At 46.8% G+C, this 18,666-nt stretch overlaps 1 protein-coding gene across 1 annotated transcript; it reads left to right on the forward strand.

The window, feature by feature from the left end:
* Positions 1–2,087: 2,087 nt before the first annotated feature.
* On the forward strand, positions 2,088–3,061 carry LOC131249725 (uncharacterized). Its single transcript, XM_058250494.1, has 3 exons — positions 2,088–2,270; positions 2,384–2,637; positions 2,734–3,061. The coding sequence occupies exons 1-3, from the start codon at positions 2,088–2,090 to the stop codon at positions 3,059–3,061; spliced, it is 765 nt and encodes a 254-aa protein (XP_058106477.1).
* Positions 3,062–18,666: the final 15,605 nt, after the last annotated feature.

Here is an 18,666-nt window from a genome sequence, read left to right on the forward strand (position 1 = left end):
ATCATGCTGAGATTAACGGACGTGGATCGTCCAACCCACAGGTATAAATACCAGGGGACCCCATTGCTACAGGTACGCAATATCTTGCACCCTCTCTCTACATCACTCGACTTAGACCCAGATTCCCTAGCCTAACTTAGGCATCGGAGGGTCCCCCGGCTGAGCCAGGGTCTCCTTTGTGCAGGACCAGGGTTCGTTTGAGGTTTGCAACATTGAGTGGAGGGTGGTCTAGATTTTGACCTCAACATTTTTTGGTGCCGTCTATGGGAAACTTGATATAAAATCAGATCGTTTTATGAGTATAATGGCGAAATGGAAGAAGAAGGCAGTGGCAGTGGAGCCCGAACCAAGCGGGCCTAGTGGGCCACATCAATCATCTTCGATATTACACACCGAATTGGCTCCGATCAGGCCGTCCCAAAGGACTCGAAGTCGAGGAGGGAAGTACAAGGCGTTTTAGAATGAAGTCCAGATGCTAAGGAGGGAGATAAGTCGGATGAAAGCATTGCAGGACTGACAACCACCGCTCAATCTGGTGGAAGCCACGCCGGCACTAGAGGAACGACCACAGCAAGCCAACTCTCAGGCCCGAGCGTCTCAGGAGCAGACCGCGAGGGCTCCCACTCAGAATGTGGTATTCCAGAATTGGTCCGCCCGTACCCCGGAACCTACTCGGGACGTGGAACCGTCTTATGTATCCATTACTTTGGCACTGGCTCCCACTGACCTCCGCCATAGGTTGGAGAGGAGAAGGTGGGGCAGAACGCCAGATGTGGCAGAGGCTCCTCAGGAGGCCGTGGCTGAGAACCAAAGCCCTTGGGAAGCTTAATTGAAAGAACTCCACGACCAGATCGAGACAATGCAGAAAAACCAACAACCATCTTCTATCCCGACTGCTGTCCAGGCAATGATAGAAGAGACCGAGCCTCCCTTCACCTCCGCGATCATGGATGAGGTGATGCCGCAGAGGTTTCAGATGCCTCCCGTCATCCACTTCTCTGGGTCTAGAGACCTGTCAAAACACATAAAGTCTTACCGTTCCTGGATGTACTTCCAGTTGGCCAAGGATGTATGATCTGCAAGGCTTTCGCAATTTCCCTCTCCGAACCAGCTCGGAACTGGTATAGACAACTTAAGCCCAAGTCGATCGGCTCCTTCACGGAGCTCAGCAGGTTATTCATTACCCAATTCATGGCCGATAAGAAGAGTTGCAGGCCGACTACTCATCTGTTAACCCTCAAACAAGGGGGCAAAGAGCCGCTGAAAGACTTCATCGCCCTCTTCAACGAAGAGGCGTTGATGGTTGAAGATTATGACAACGAGATGACACTCTACGCCATGTTCGGTGGCCTCAGAGAGGGAAAGTTCACCTTCTTCATCGGGAAGAATCCACCAACCACCCTGGCCGAGCTCATCAGTAGGGCTCAGAAGTACACCAATGCAGATGAGTTCTCCAGGTCTCGAAGAAATGTCCAGGTAGCCGAATCGTCGTTCAAAGGGAAAAGGTCGAAGAACGAAGAACCTCGGTCGTCCAGCAAAAAATTGAACTACCGAGCCCCTTATGATCACTGAGCTAGCAGGAAGCCCGAGGGAAAATTCTGTTCTTACACTCCCCTTAACACTTTTACGGAATAGATCATGTTGGACATCAGGGGTCAGAAACTCCTGAACTAGCCGGTTTGCATGAAGGTCGACGTAGAGAACCGAGACAAGCACAACACAAGCGACTGCATGGACCTCAAAGATGAGATTAAGGCCCTCATCCATAAGGGTCATTTGCGCCGATACACCAAAGAGGAGAGATTGGCTTTGAGATAAGAGCAACTGAGCAAGCCGGCAGAAGAACCAGCCGAGATCCGCACTATCTACGACGGCTCATCCAGTGGAGGTGACTCGAACAAGGCTCGCAAAGTCCGCTCTCAGAGTTCAGACCTCGAGCACTACGTCCACTTGGCCAAGAGGCCGAGGAAAGAACTCCGAGTCAGCCCTTACAATCTAACTTTCACAGAGGATGACGTGCGCGGAATCGAGCATCCGCACGACGATGCCCTCGTGGTGACTATCGTGCGGATGCCCTCGTGGTGACTATGACCATAGTCAACCGCAAGGTTTATCGCATTCTTGTCAACACAGGGAGCTCAGCCGACGTCATCTATTCCGAAGCATTCGAGAAAATAGGGATCGAAAGTTTACGCCTTCGACCCGTGAAAACTCCTCTACACGGCTTTACCGGAGATAGGGTGATCTCCGAGGGAGCCATCACTCTCCCTGTGACAACAGGAGAAGGACAGCATTAAGTCAAACTTCTTGTGGACTTTGTTGTTGTCAATGTATTGTTGGTGTATAATGCCATTCTGGGCCGACCTTCCCTTAATGCAATGAGGGCGGTTGTGTCCACATACCATCTAATGATGAAGGTGGGGTTGGATACCTCCGAGGGGACCAGCGTGAAGCTCGGAGATGTTACGCGATAGCTGTGAGAAAAGGGTCGGTAAAGCATGCCCTCACCATCAACGTCCTCGACCCCAGAACTCCCACGAAAGATCCCCCCATGGAGGACATGGAGACTGTCCCGCTTGAGGAAGCCGACCCGAGTAAAACTGTTCAGCTCGGATCTTTGTTGAATTCCAAGCAGAGGTCTCAGATGCTGACTTTCCTATAACAGCACAGGGACGTCTTCGTGTGGTCACACAAAGATATGTCAGGTATCTCTCCCAACATCATGGTTCATAGGTTGAATGTGGATCCGTATCATAAACCAGTGAAACAGAAGAGAAGAGCGTTTGACGCCGAGAGATACACCGCCATAGCCGATGAAGTCTCCAAGCTCCTCAGCGTTAGCTTCATCAAGGAAGTACATTATCCAGTCTGGATCACCAACGTGGTCCTGGTGAAGAAATCAAAAGGGAAGTGGCGGGTCTGTGTAGATTACTCAGACCTGAACAAGGCCTGTCCTAAGGATAGCTTCCCCTTGCCTCGAATCGACCAGCTGTTGGACAGCACGGCTAGACACAAGCGACTATCCTTCCTGGATGCCTTTTCAGGTACAATCAGATTCTGATGCATCCCCCAGACAGGTAGAAGACTATATTCATCACCGACAAAGGACTCTACTGTTACCAGGTCATGCCTTTTAGCCTGAAAAATGCTGAGGCAACATACCAGAGATTGGTGAACCAGATGTTCGCCAAGCAGATCTGTCGGACAGTGGAAGTTTATGTCCATGACATGCTTGTCAAGAGCGTCGGAACATCCAACCACCTTGCGGATCTCGGGGCGACATTCTCGATCCTCTAGGAGTACCGCATGAAGCTGAACCTAGCCAAGTGTGTCTTTGGAGTCGGTTCGGGCAAGTTCCTTGGGTTTCAAGTCAACCAGAGAGGCATCGAGGCGAATTTCGGGTACGGGTCTTCAAAAATGAGAACCGGATGGGTGACTGGCACACATTATACCCCATTGGATCCGGGTACGGGTCTTCAAAAATGAGAACCAGATACAGACACTATAGCACTTGACCGAACCCGACCCGTTGATAGACCCGAGCCCATGTACGGTCCAAATTAAATCCCCCCCACCAAATGAAAAGGTTGAAAAGACTCACCCCTTGAAGAGAAGTAGTGGGACCTACCACAAGTTGGTCTTTTTCTGCATAAATCCAAAAAAGAAATAAAATGCACCTATTAATAACCTCTATACGCAATAGCTAGAAAAAGCACGTGATAGTGAGTATCCTAACCTCCTGTGGCACGTGCTGTCACACACAACAGCAGCCACAACGACAACAGAAGGAGAGGGATAGAAATACGGAAGGAGCAACGTCTCTCCATGCTCCTGAAGAACACCATACAGTCAATGCAGAGAGAGAAAGAGAGAGAGATACGTGTTTGGAAAAGGTCAATGTGAAAGAGGGATTTAGTAGGGAAGAGATAAGAGAGTGCTGTCAACCATTCTAATTAATCTTATCTAAATATCTAGAGAAATGCGATAGGTACTCGCGGAGAGTACGATTCCTACTGAAATCCTATTCTCGCCCGTTTCACAGCTATAAAAGATCTGGACCCTTCTCCCGGTGGGCCCCCCGTGCTTTCAGTGGCAGAAGAATAGGGGAGTGGATGAGATGTTACCCTTACCGTGTGGCCCAACTTGATGAATGTGTTGTATATCCATGCCGTCCATCTGTTTTTTCAGATCATATTAGCATGTTATTCAAAAACTAACGTAGATTCAACTGTCTGGTGGACCACACCGCTTGAAAAAGTGGTGAATGACCATTAAAAACCTTTTGTTGGCAAAAAGAGTTTTGGATAAAGATGATATTTTTATTTGTGGTTCATCCATGTCCGATTGACCTTATCAATGGGTTGGATGGAAAATAAACATTATAAATCTCCTTACGGTGGGCCTTGGAAAGTTTTTAACGGTGAGTGTCATTTCATGTGGTGTGATCCACGTGAGATTTGGACCTGCTTAATTTAATTTTTGGGACCACATCATGAAAAGGGATAGAAAAATGGGTGGATGTGTGGAGTGTTACACGGGTAACTCCTAATCCACTTCCCAAGAATAGGGGAGACAGACTGTGTTACCAATAGGTGTGTACACCGAGTTGATCGCTGTTGAGCTGGCCACCAGCTGACCCGAACGCGGCTTGGCTAGGCCCTCAAGCCTGATTGGCCGTCTCAGCTCAGTTCAGTTAGCAGCTCGGGCAAGTACAAGACAAGTTTAAACCAAAATCGAGCATTTACAGCATCTTCGCAGATACATTCAGTGCACTTTCAATTTTTGATTACATGTAAAACAGCGATGGCTGTTTATAAGTATTTCATCAAATGCCTCATGGGCAACATCAAAATCTAAGGAAAAATGGTATTTGTTTCATATGTATGTCTCCATTGCCACTAGTAAGTCATTTCATTAAAACTTTGGTGGGCAACATCAATACCAGAGTAACCGAGTCACTGAATTAGTTCGATTCGAGTTGGTGTACAATCGTAGTCAAGTCAAGCACAGGTAAGCTTGAACTGGTTTAAAAATTTTTTCAAACTCAAAAAATCAGCGTGACTCAGCCCAAACTCAGCTTCTAACCAAGTTGAATCAAGCTTTTTTGAGTCGAGTGAAACGGGCTAACCAAGCTAACTTGGTTCATGTACACCCTTACTTAACGGGTGGGGCCTAACATAATATATGTGTTTTATCCGAGCCGCCCATCCATTTTGCAAGATCATTCTAGGACACGAGTCCAAAAGGAAGGCAGATAGAAGGTTCCTGTGGACCACACATAGGTAGCAGGGGATAACAATAACCCCGCCATTGAAACCTTCCTAGGGCCCACCGTGATGTTTATTGGCCATCCAACTTATTCGTAAGGTCAGATAGATCTTGATGAAGGGAAAATATAAATATCAGCTTGATCCTAAAATTAAGTGGCCTTCGAGAGGTTTTCAGCCGTAGACATTCAATCCTCATTGTCTCTGTGATCTGGTTAAAGGGTCGTGATCTGGCACACGCAGCGCGAGTAAGATTTGAGAGAGTGGAGTACATCACCTTCTGACTTCGGTTTGACCTGCCTGCTGATTGCTGATTCTCCTGCAGCAAGCGCGCCAATCCATGGGCTTGGTTGCCGCTTATTGCTACTCCTCCGTTGAAATACACGCACCAGAGGTTGCTGTTGGTCGTCCACGGCGCTGGCCACGTGGATACTCCTTTCGATTCACACGCATTAAATACCACGTGGCAAAAATACGTTGACCAATTACAATATGTACGGGTTTTCGGACTCTGATAAGTGGAGCCCTTTTTTCGCTAATCCGGACCTTTGATCTGTTGATTGCTCGGTGGATGGACCGTGTACCAAAAAATCTTCCGCGACCCAAGTCAGTACCGGGAAGGTGAGTGGCCCACGTGATGTATGAGTGAAATCCAACCCGTACATCAGATGCATCAGCGCATGTTACCTATATATGCCGGAAATGAGGCTGATCCGTGAATTATGTAAGGGAGCAGGTTGGGAGGGAATGACCACCGTTGATTTTCATGAAGGGCTAACCATGTTGTGTATATTGAATCCATGACGTTCAAAATCTTCATCTAGCCTAGATGAAGGGTATCACCAAACATCAGGCTGTTTTTAAAATTTAAAAAAAAAAAAAATTCAGGTGGGCCCGTGTAAATTAAGTAAGGGCGTCCCCTGTCACATTGTTCCCTTTGTGTGTGTGGTCGACAAGTGGATTATATCGGTATATTTTTTGGTTCCATAGAGTATTATGAAGTGAATCGTCTGATGGACGGTATGGATGGTCCACCAGATGGACTCGGCTTTGCCAACCAGCAACCCTTCAAAACCAGGGAGGCAGGTTGGAAATAGGCTAATCGAGGCTAGGCCCGTCCCAGCATGGCCCGGACTATGCAGGTTAATGGGCCGAGCTGACGTGGGGCCCAAACTTGGTTGGACCCAGGCCTGACTCCTGTGCAAATTGTCCGAGTCAACCAGGACTCAGTCAACGAGTCACCCCAACTCAGGTGAGTCACAACTCAACATGACCCAGCCCTGGCCGGGCTAGGTCTGAGAAGGTTTTAACTGGCTTGGTCCTGGGCCAGGAAAATCTTAGACCATTTCAAGCTCAGGCCCAGGTTTTTGACATCCACACCCACTCATCTGGAGGACCACAACATACGGTTTCAAAACACCTAGCCAAATATCCACAGCGACAGGTGAGGCCCACCCGATAGAGGAATCATATGATACTCAGGCTGTATACGACGCTTGATACTCAGGCACTCAGAAATTATACACGTGGCATATACTACCTCAAATAAAACCGACTAGATTGTGCATCTTACTGTCGTAAAGTCACAAACCCAAGATTAGGTTGGTTGAGTAATCCTTACCTCTGATTTGTGGACACTTGTTTGTAGAAGTCGGACCGTTAGATTTTTTTTTTCAATTTTTAACCGTCTAATAAATGTCCAACAATCTGATAACCAGGTGATCCAACAAGCTTCATTTTTGGTCCATGAAAAATCAACAGTGATTACCGTAATTTTGATCGGTGAGTGCGTATCATCCATCACATTCTGCCGGAGTATCAAAGTATTTGTCTACTCGAATATATCAACAAACAGGATTTATGCATATTGTCGTCTTCATTGTGGGGCCACCTTATAAACTGCTCAGATGCCCGACACATCCTTTCAAGTTAGTAATAAAATTTCTAACTGTGAAAAGGAAGTCAAAAACAGACAATGGGATGTGCAGAATAGTGGCCAAATATGGACAGGAAATGACAGGTAAGAAATGGTGCCCATTCGGTAAGCTAAGTCTTTGAATTGGACGGTTGGGATTGCCTGATTTATATGCAATTTTTTTTCTTAGGCTGTGGGCCCATGTCAACTTTGCATCCCATCCACCGTGTCCTCCCATCATTCTCACAGTGAGCAACCAAAAATCAGGCCAATCCAAAACTTAGGTGAGCCACAGCACAGGCAACAATATAGAATCATAAGTAAGACCTCTAAATTCATATAGTGTTGCAATTAGATGATATATAAACTGTTATGGGGAAATTCAACTCGACAAGTCAAGCCAGCTACGGACCTCGGAGCTCGGAGGGGAGACCTCGGGGATGTATGAAGGATAAGCAGGGCCAATCCTCTCTCTGCACATCCCAGGTCCGAGCTGCCATCGTTTAATAACTCAACAAAACGGTCAATCTATGTACCAGTCTTGGTCCGAGGTTTGGAGCCGAGACCATCTTGTCCGAGGCTCAGAGTCGAAGCAAAGGGCATTCGACTAGTCCCGACTACTAGTATTCAGCCTCGGGTCGGGTGAGGCCGAGGCTGAGGCCAGATGTGGATATTCCGAGTGCCGAACCAGGAAACTACCCAAACACGGACGTGACCGAATATCTTGCCAGTAGATACACACCCTTAAGACACGATACGCTATACGATCGATGGATTACAGATAATATTTTCACGATCTCAATATCCCACTGATTGAGCAAATCATGCCAAGATTAACGGACGTGGATCTTCCAACCCACAGGTATAAATACCAGGGGACCCCATTGCTACAGGTACGCAACATCTTGCACCCTCTCTCTCTACATCACTCGACTTAGACCCAAATTCCCTAGCCTGACTTAGGCATCGGAGGGTCCCCCGGCTGAGCCAGGGTCTCCTTTGTGCAGGACCAAGGTTCATTTCAGGTTTGCAGCAATGAGTGGAGGTTGTCCAAATTTTGACCTCAACATTTTTTAGCGCCGTCTGTGAGAAACTTGATACAAAAAGTCAGATCGTTTTATGAGTATAATGGCAAAAGGGAAGAAGAAGGTAGTGGCAGTGGAGCCCAAACCAAGCGGGCCTAGTGGGCCACATCAATCATCTTCGATATTACACACCGAATCGGCTCCGATCGGGCCGTCCGAACGGACTCGAAGTCGAGGAGGGAAGTACAAAGTGTTGCAGAATGAAGTTTAGATGCTAAGGGAGGATATAAGTCAGATGAAAGCGCTGCAGGACCGACAACCACCTCTCAATTTGGTGGAAGCCACGCCGGCACCAGAGGAACGACCACAGCAAGCCAACTCTCGGGCTCGGGCGTCTCAGGAGTAGACCGCGAGGGCTCCCACTCAGAATTTGGTATCCCAGAATCGGTCCGCCCGTACCCCGGAACTTGCTCGGGATGTGGAACCGTCTTATGTATCCATTACTTCGGCCCTGGCTCCCACTGACCTCCGCCATAGGTTGGAGAGGAGAAGGCAGGGCAGAACGCTAGATGTGGCAGAGGCTCCTCAGGAGGCCGTGGCTAAGAACCAAAGCCCTTGGGAAGCTCAACTGAAAGAACTCCGTGACCAGATCGAGACAATGCAGAAAACCAACAACCATCTTCTATCCCGACTGCTGTCCAGGCAATTATGGAAGAGACCGAGCTCCCTTCACCTCCGCGATCATGGATGAGGTGATGCCACAGAGGTTTCAGATGCCTCCCGTCATCTAATTCTCTGGGTCTGTAGACCCGTCAAAACACGTAGAGTCTTACCATTCCTGGATGTACATCCAGTCGGCCACGGACGCTATGATGTGCAGGGCTTTCGCAATTTCTCTCTCCAGACCGGCTCGAAACTGGCATAGACAGCTTAAGCCCAAGTCGATCGGCTCCTTCGCGTAGCTCAGCAGGTTATTCATTACCCAATTCATGGCCGATAAGAAGAGTTGCAAGCCGACTACTCATCTGTTAACCCTCAAACAAGGAGGCAAAGAGCCGGTGAAAGACTTCATCGCCCGCATCAACGAAGAGGCGCTGATGGTTGAAGATTACAACAACAAGATGACACTCTCCACCATGTTCGGCGGCCTCAAAGAGGAAAAGTTCACCTTCTCCATCGAGAACAAGCCACCAACAACCTTGGTCGAGCTCATCAGTAGGGCTCGGAAGTACACCAATGCAGAGGAGTTCTCCAGCTCCTGAAGAAATGTCCAGGTAGCCGAATAGTCGTTCAAGGGGAAAAGGTTGAGGAACGAAGAACCTCGGTCGTCCAGCAAAAAACTGAACTACTGTTGAGGGTCGAATATTGCATACCAGACCCCGATTACTGCCTGATTTTACATACACGATAATGCTTAATATTATAATTTAATGGTGTTTTGTTGAAGGATGTAATAAGGAGCTTTGATTGAGAAAGAGTATTAAAAGCATGGATTTAACGCTCTGAAGTCATAAGAGTAAGGAACGGACTCCAGAGGACTGAGATCAACAGATTTACATGCCAGGGATCCGAGGAAATCAAGTCATTCACATTAAAAAGGTCCGAAAATGGTCCAGAATGCAAGATCACAGGGTTCTCGCCATCCGATTGACACGAAACTTCATACAGGTCCTGAGGACTTTAAATTAACCGTACACATCAAATTTGAGCCATCGTATCCCTGTAGAAGTGGCCCAATGGGCAGATCAGCCCCTTAAATCCTTAAGTGGGGCCCACCTGATCTCTGGATATGCTTTAGTTTTGGACTCATTGACTTAAATGAGGCTACAAAACAGATGGACGGCGCAGATCGTTCACATATATCACTATGGATCCCACATCTACATGGAATGTACGTGAAGTGCAAGTGCACTCACTGTGCACCGGATGAGAGTCCTTGGTCAAGTCGGTTGACTCGACCTTCTTCACAAAGGAAATAGCGTGCGGACGCCGTTTCACCGACTTTGAGTAGTGGGGCCCATTCTTCGCCCCATTGCATGATCAGAGCCGTCCATTCACTCCATAGAAGGGGTAAAACCCTTTCCTAGCTTTCCTTTTCAGCCCATACACGTGTACGCACGTGGATTGTCAAAAACGCAAGATTAACGGCTGAATAGAAAATCCGTGGGCCACACAAGAACTAGACCAAAACCACACCTTCCCGGATTATTTTTCGCCAGGAACTCAATGGACGTGGTGGATTTCATTGAAAATGAAACTGTGGGGCCCACTGATCATCACAGCGTCCCTGTGTACGCAGGGACGTGCGTTTGCACATCCGGCCCTCCGTGGCCATTCTGTGATCTTAATCGTCGCCGGATCATTGATCCAAACCATCCAAAGTTTCAAGCAGAGGGTTCTTTTCCTCACCAAGAAAGAGAATTTGAAGAAGAGTATCATGATCGGTTTTTCACCGTGCAAACGCAATCCGAACGGCAGTCTAAGAAAGCCAGTGGGCCACACCAAATCTAATTCAAAACCAGCCATTCTTGACTGGTTTTTCGAGAAGAACACATTGGACGGGGTGGATTTTGCAAAGGACAGCTACAATGGACCCCACCGCCAGCACAGCGGAAGAAAAGTGATTTCTTCCTCTGTTTTCGCATGACCAACCTTGCCTGGCCTTATAAAAGAAAGAAGTGGGAGAAGGAGAGGAGGATCGAAGCTTGGCTTGGGCTGGACGTGGAGCACAGAGACAGAAAGTGGAGTTATTTTATTTATTTATTTTTCTTTTTGTTTATGTTATTTTAAGATTTAGCCCATTCATGTGTGGCTAAACCTCTTAGCTAGGGCTAAGAGGTGAAGCCTATAGCGAGATGGGAGATTCTACTTTGTGCCTTTAAAATTCATAAACTGAATTTGATTTAGTTGATTATTAAAGGAATATTTTTCTTAGTCTTTAATGGTCTGTTGTGACTGAAATTACAATGGGTTTGCAATGGCTTTGAATATTTCTTTCCCCTTTTTTTTGTTTATGAAGTCAGGAAGCCCTGTTGTTCATCATTGTTCCATGGGCATGGTAGGATGACAGTACCCTTCCTGATCTTCATACATTGTTGGTTGGTTGGTAATTGGTTTAATTCTATTGTTTACTTTGTCTCCTGGGCATGGTTTGGTGATGGAATCCATTCTAATTCATATACCTTTCATCTCTTGAAAACTATATCAAAGGAAGTCTAGTTGATTTCCATGATTTACGAAGCAGGCATAAGATCTCCCTGATCTCTACAAGTGGATCCTCTGAATCCCTAGTTTCCTTCCTCTAAATTCCTTAAGTTTTCGATAATTATTCCACAATTATTCCCTAAATTCTATTTAATTTAGATTGCATCTTAGGCTAGTTCTATTTCTACCTAGTTTCAGGAAACGTACAGGTTTCAATTCCTGTGAATTCGACCTCGGTCTTACCGAGTTTATTACTACATCACAACCCTATACTTGGGGAGTGAACAAGTTTTTGGCGCCGTTGTCGGGGATTGACGGTTACGTTTTTCTGAAATTAATTAGTTTTAGAATTATGTTAGGATTAAGATTTTACTAACTTTAGGTTAAATGTTTTTAATTCCCCAAAGATGATATATTAAAAGGGCTGGGTATACAATCTTCACTATAGGTTTGCTCCCTATAGGTGAGGATTTGATTCCCCTTCTTGGCATTACCTTTAATGGAAAAATCAAAAGCTGGAGGAATGAAAAGATGATATGTGATGCAAGTTTTGGTTATCATGAATTCTCTTGTTAGTTACCAATGATATCCTGAAATAGAGAAGTGAATTTTAATGATGATAAGTCGAGATTAGACTATACACCCATGGAACTTAATGTTTAGAATTGTTCTGATTGATGGATTAATTCTTTGAACTCGACTATGAAGTTATCGTGCGCTCGAGTCCAGGAGATAGTAATGCCCAACATTCATGAATCACAGAATTCTAGGATCTGGATTGTTTTTCAAAAATCATTCGATTCTATAGAAATTGTCCTGTAATTCTCAACTTATTTTTCGCATAATTTGCTCGGGACTAGCAAAATGCTGGTTGGGGGTTGTGTTGAGGGTCGAATATTGCATACCAGACCCCGATTACTGCCTGATTTTACATACACGATAATGCCTAATATTATAATTTAATGGTGTTTTGTTGCAGGATGTAATAAAGAGCTTTGATTGAGAAAGAGTATTAAAAGCATGGATTTAACGCTCTGAAGTCACAAGAGTAAGGAACGGACTCCAGAGGACTGAGAGCAACGGATTTACATGCCAGGGATCCGAGGAAATCAAGTCATTCACATTAAAAAGGTCCGAAAATGGTCCAGAATGCAAGATCACAGGGTTCTCGACATCCGATTGACACGAAACTTCATACAGGTCCTGGGGACTTTAAATTAACCGTACACATCAAATTTGAGCCATCGTATCCCTGTAGAAGTGGCCCAATGGGCAGATCAACCCCTTAAATCCTTAAGTGGGGCCCACATGATCTCTGGATATGCTTTAGTTTTGGACTCATCGACTTAAATGAGGCTACAAAACAGATGGACGGCGCAGATCGTTCACATATATCACTATGGATCCCACATCTACATGGAATGTACGTGAGGTGCAAGTGCACTCACTGTGCACCGGATGAGATTCCTTGGTCAAGTCGGTTGACTCGACCTTCTTCACAAAGGAAATAGCGTGCGGACGCTGTTTCACTGACTTTGAGTAGTGGGGGCCATTCTTCGCCCCATTGCATGATCAGAGCCGTCCATTCACTCCATAGATGGGGTAAAACCCTTTCCTAGCTTTCCCTTTCAGCCCATACACGTGTACGCACGTGGATCGTCAAAAACACAAGATTAACGGCTGAATAGAAAATCCGTGGGCCACACAAGAACTAGACAAAAACCACACCTTCCCAGATTATTTTTCACCAGGAACTCAATGGACGTGGTGGATTTCATTGAAAATGAAACTGTGGGGCCCACCGATCATCACAGCGTCCCTGTGTACGCAGGGACGTGCGTTCGCACGTCCGGCCCTCCGTGGCCATTCTGTAATCTTAATCGTCGCCGGATCATTGATCCAAACCGTCCAAAGTTTCAAGCAGAGGGTTCTTTTCCTCACCAAGAAAGAGAATTTGAAGAAGAGTATCATGATCGGTTTTTCACCGTGCAAACGCAATCCGCACGGCAGTCTAAGAAAGCCAGTGGGCCACACCAAATCTAATTCAAAACCAGCCATTCTTGACTGGTTTTTTGAGAAGAACACATTGGACGGGGTGGATTTTGCAAAGGACAGCTACAATGGACCCCACCGCCAGCACAGCGGAAGAAAAGCGATTTCTTCCTCTGTTTTCGCATGACCAACCTTGCCTGGCCTTATAAAAGAAAGAAGTGGGAGAAGGAGAGGAGGATCGAAGCTTGGCTTGGGCTGGACGTGGAGCACAGAGACAGAAAGTGGAGTTATTTTATTTATTTATTTTTCTTTTTGTTTATGTTATTTTAAGATTTAGCTCATTCATGTGTGGCTAAACCTCTTAGCTAGGGCTAAGAGGTGAAGCCTATAGCGAGATGGGAGATTCTACTTTGTGCATTTAAAATTCATAAACTGAATTTGATTTAGTTGATTATTAAAGGAATATTTTTCTTAGTCTTTAATGGTCTGTTGTGACTGAAATTACAATGGGTTTGCAATGGCTTTGAATATTTCTTTCCCCTTTTTTTTATTTATGAAGTCAGGAAGCCCTGTTGTTCATCATTGTTCCATGGGCATAGTAGGATTACAGTACCCTTCCTGATCTTCATACATTGTTGGTTGGTTGGTAATTGGTTTAATTCTGTTGTTTACTTTGTCTCCTGGGCATGGTTTGGTGATGGAATCCATTCTAATTTATATACCTTTCATCTCTTGAAAACTATATCAAAGGAAGTCTAGTTGATTTCCATGATTTGCGAAGCAGGCATAAGATCTCCCTGATCTCTACAAGTGGATCCTCTGAATCCCTAGTTTTCTTCCTCTAAATTCCTTAAGTTTTCGATAATTATTCCACAATTATTCCCTAAATTCTATTTGATTTAGATTGCATCTTAGGCTAGTTCTATTTCTACCTAGTTTCAGGAAACGTACAGGTTTCAGTCCCTGTGGATTCGACCTCGGTCTTACTGAGTTTATTACTACATCACAACCCTATACTTGGGGAGTGAATAACTACCAAGCCCCTTGTGATCACCGAGCTAGCAGGAAGCCCGAGGGAAAATTCCGTTCTTACACTGCCCTCAACACTTTTACGGAACAGATCTTGTTGGACATCAGGGGTCAGAAACTCCTGAACTGGCCGGTTTACATGAAGGTTGGCGTAAAGAACCGAGACAAGCACAACACGAGCGACTGCATGGACCTCAAAGATGAGATTGAGGCCCTCATTCATAAGGGTCATTTACACCGATACACCAAAGAGGAGAGATTAGCTCTGAGATAAGAGCAATCGAGCAAGCCGGCAGAAGAACCGGCCGAGATCCGCACTATCTACGACAGCTCGTCCGGTGGAGGCAACTCGAACAGGGCTCGCAAAGCCCACTCTCGGATTTCAGACCCCGAGCACTACGTCCACCTGGCCAAGAGGCCGAGGAAATAACTCCGAGTCAGCCCTTGCAGTCTAACTTTCACAGAGAATGATGCGCGCGGAATCCAGCATCCGCACGATGATGCCCTCGTGGTGACTATGACCATAGCCAACCACAAGGTTTATCGCATTCTGGTCGACACAGGGAGCTCAACCGACGTCATCTATTCCGAAGCATTCGAGAAAATGGGGATCGAAAGGTTACACCTTTGACCCGTGAAAACTCCTCTGCACGGCTTTGTCGGAGATAGGGTGATCTCCGAGGGAGCCATCACTCTCCCCATGACAACAGGAGAAGGACAGCATTAAGTCACACTTCTTGTGGACTTTCTTGTTGTCAATGTGTCGTTGGTGTATAATGTCATTCTGGGCCGACTTTCCCTTAATGAAATGAGGGCGGTTGTGTTCACATACCATCTAATGATGAAATTCCCTGCCGAATATGGGGTTGGATGCCTCCGAGGGGACCAACGTGAAGCTCGGAGATGATATGCGATAGCTGTGAGAAAAGGGTCGGTAAAGCATGCTCTCACCATCAACGTCCTTGACCCTAGAACTCTCACGAAAGATCCCCCCATGGAGGACATGGAGACCATCCCGCTTAAGGAAGCCGACCCGAGTAAAACTGTTCAGCTCGGATCTTTGTTGAATTTCGAGCAGAGGTCTTAGAAGCTAACTTTCCTATAATAGTACAGGGACATCTTCGTGTGGTCACACGAGGATATGCCAGGTATCTCTCCCGACGTCATGGTTCATAGGTTGAATGTGGATCCGTATCATAAACTAGTGAAACAGAAGAGAAGAGCGTTCGATGCCGAGAGATACATGGTCATAGCCAATGAAGTCTCCAAGCTCCTCAGCATCGGCTTCATCGAGGAAGTACATTATCCATACTGGATCGCCAACGTGGTCCTAGTGAAGAAATCAAACAGGAAGTGGCGGGTCTGTGTAGATTACTTAGACCTGAACAAGGCCTGTCCTAAGGATAGCTTACCCTTACCTCGGATCGACCAGCTGGTGGATAGCACGGCTAGACATGAGCGACTCTCCTTCCTGGATGCCTATTTTGAGTACAATCAGATTCTGATGCATCCCCCAGATAGGTAGAAGACTACATTTGTCACCGACAAAGGACTCTACTTTTACTGGGTCATGTCTTTTGGCCTGAAGAACGCTGGGGCAACATACCAGAGATTTGTGAACCAGATGTTCGCCAAGTAGATCTGTCGGACAATGGAAGTTTACGTCGATGACATGCTTGTCAAGAGCGTCGGAACATCCGACCACCTTGCGGATCTCGGGGGGACATTCTCGATCCTCTAGGAGTACAGCATGAAGCTGAACCTAGCCAAGTGTGTCTTTGAAGTCAGTTCGGGCAAGTTCCTTGGGTTTCAAGTCAACCAGAGAGGCATCGAGGCGAATTCCGGGTACGGGTCTTCAAAAATGAGAACCGGATGGGTGACTGGCACACATTATACCCCATTGGATCCGGGTACGGGTCGGTCGGTTTATTTTCAGAGCTACAGACAAGTGTCTCTCCTTTTTTCAGCAACTGAAAGGTCACAAGAAAGCTGAGTGGACCCATGAATGCGAGCAGGCGTTCCAACAGCTAAAGCAATACCTGGGTTCACCTCCCCTGCTGTCGAAGCCGGAAGAGGGCTAGCCCCGATTTTTGTACTTAGCAGTCTCTGCGTCGGCCGTCAGTTCTACACTCATTAGGGAGGTAGGAGGCAAGCAGTATCCTGTCTACTACGTAAGCAATGTAATGTCTTCTCAGCACAGAGGCTACGCCTGTACTTCCAAGCACACACCATCATTGTCCTGACCGACTCCCCCCTCAGGCAAGTCCTTCAAAAGTCAGACGTCTCAGGTCGGCTGACAAAATGGGTGATAAAACTCAGGGAGTTCGACATCCAATATTGTCCGAGGACTATAATCAAGGGTCAGGCTATGACTGACTTTATAGCCGAGTTTACGATTCCAAGTGCAGACACCGAAGCAGAAATGGCTTTCGCGACCCTACCTATTCCCCCGCCTATCAAGGATACAGAGTCGGAGCAGTAGTAGGTCCTTTATGTCGACGGGTTGTCCAATGCCAAATACGTCGGGGCAGGAATTGTCCTAGTCACGCCCGATTCTACGACTATACAATACACCATCAGGCTCAGTTTCAGAGCTTCTAATAATGAAGCAGAGTACGAGGCCCTGTTGGCAGGACTCAAACTGGCAGCTAGTATGGGGGTTCAGTCCCTTGAAGTGCGATGTGATTCTAAACTTGTGGTGAACCATATTTTCACCGAGTATGAAGCTAAGGAAACTAGGATGGTGGCTTATCTAGTCGAGGCCAAAAAACTGATAGAAAGGTTCTAGAGCTGCATCATCAACCAAATTCTAAGGGCAGAGAATTCTTGAGCCGATGCCCTCGCGAGGTTAGCCTCGGCCACGGAAGGAAAGATTCCTCGGATCATCCCCGTGGAATTCATCGAAAGCCCGAGCATCGACAGAACGGATCAGGAAATGGTCAACCCGGTGGAAACTACCCCAAGTTGGATAAACCCAATCTACAACTACCTTATATCTGGTGAGGTCCCCCAGGATAGATTGGAGGCCCGATGCCTGAAGATCAGAGCTGCCCGATACATTGTCTTGGACGGGGTCTTATATAAGAAGGAGCACTCACAGACCTACCTCAGATGCCTCTGACCCGAGGAAGTAGACTATGTGATACGTGAGATCCACGAAGGCATCTGCAGAAATCACTCCGATGGCCAAGCCTTGGCTCTGAAGATACTCTGCCAAGGGTACTTCTGGTCGACCATTCGAGAGGACTCGAAAGATTACGTCTGAAGGTGTGACAAGTGTTAGAGGTTCACCACTATACCGAGGCAACCTGCAGAAGAAATGACCCCCATGAGTGGGCAGTGGTCGTTCGCTCAGTGAGAGATCGACATCATTGGACCTCTACCGACAGGAAAAGGACAAGTGAAGTTCGTTATTGTCGTAGTCGACTACTTCATTAAATGAGTCGAAGCCGAACCCAATCACCAAACATAAAGTAATCGACTTTTTCTAAAAGAACATCATCTACTGGTTTGGAATCTTGCGCACCATCGTATCTGACAACGGCAAGCAGTTTGATAATGATAAGTTCCGAGGCATGTGCAAGGGGTTCGGCATATCGAACGCTTATTCCTCACCTTAACATCCGCAGTCCAACGGATAAGTAGAAGTTGTGAACAAAGTCATCAAGCACCATCTTAAGATGAAGTTGGAGAAAGCGAAAGGCATCTGGCCTACAGGACTACGGCTCAGTCGTCTACTGGAGAAACTCCATTCTCCCTATCCTATGGCTCGGAGGCAATTGTCCCAGCTGAGATTGGCCTCCCAATAGCCCTGGTCAGAAATTACTAGGAGGATCAGAATACCGAGCAGATCGCAGTGAATCTCGATCTACTGGAAGAAACTATGGAGGTCGCCAGACTCCGAGTCGCCACTCGGCATCAACAAGTGGCACGATTCTATAACTCTAGAGTCAAGACGAGGCAATTCCGACCAGGGGACCTTGTCCTCTGTTGCATCTTCCAGAATACGATCGAGCCGGGGGCTGGAACACTTGGGCCCAACTGGGAAGGGCCTTACCGTGTGGTCAGATCGACCCAGCAAGGCTCTACCACTTGGAAGATCTAGAAGGACGTCAGCTCTCCCACCCCTGGAATGTCGAGCACTTAAAGATCTACTATCCGTGAGAATCTATTGGCCACTGAAGGCCCTCAATAAATGTACCGCTCGGAGCTACAAGCCTGTTAAGGCCTTTAA

The sequence above is a fragment of the Magnolia sinica genome, chromosome 6 (genome assembly GCF_029962835.1).
Source record: "Magnolia sinica isolate HGM2019 chromosome 6, MsV1, whole genome shotgun sequence".
Lineage (NCBI taxonomy): Eukaryota > Viridiplantae > Streptophyta > Magnoliopsida > Magnoliales > Magnoliaceae > Magnolia > Magnolia sinica.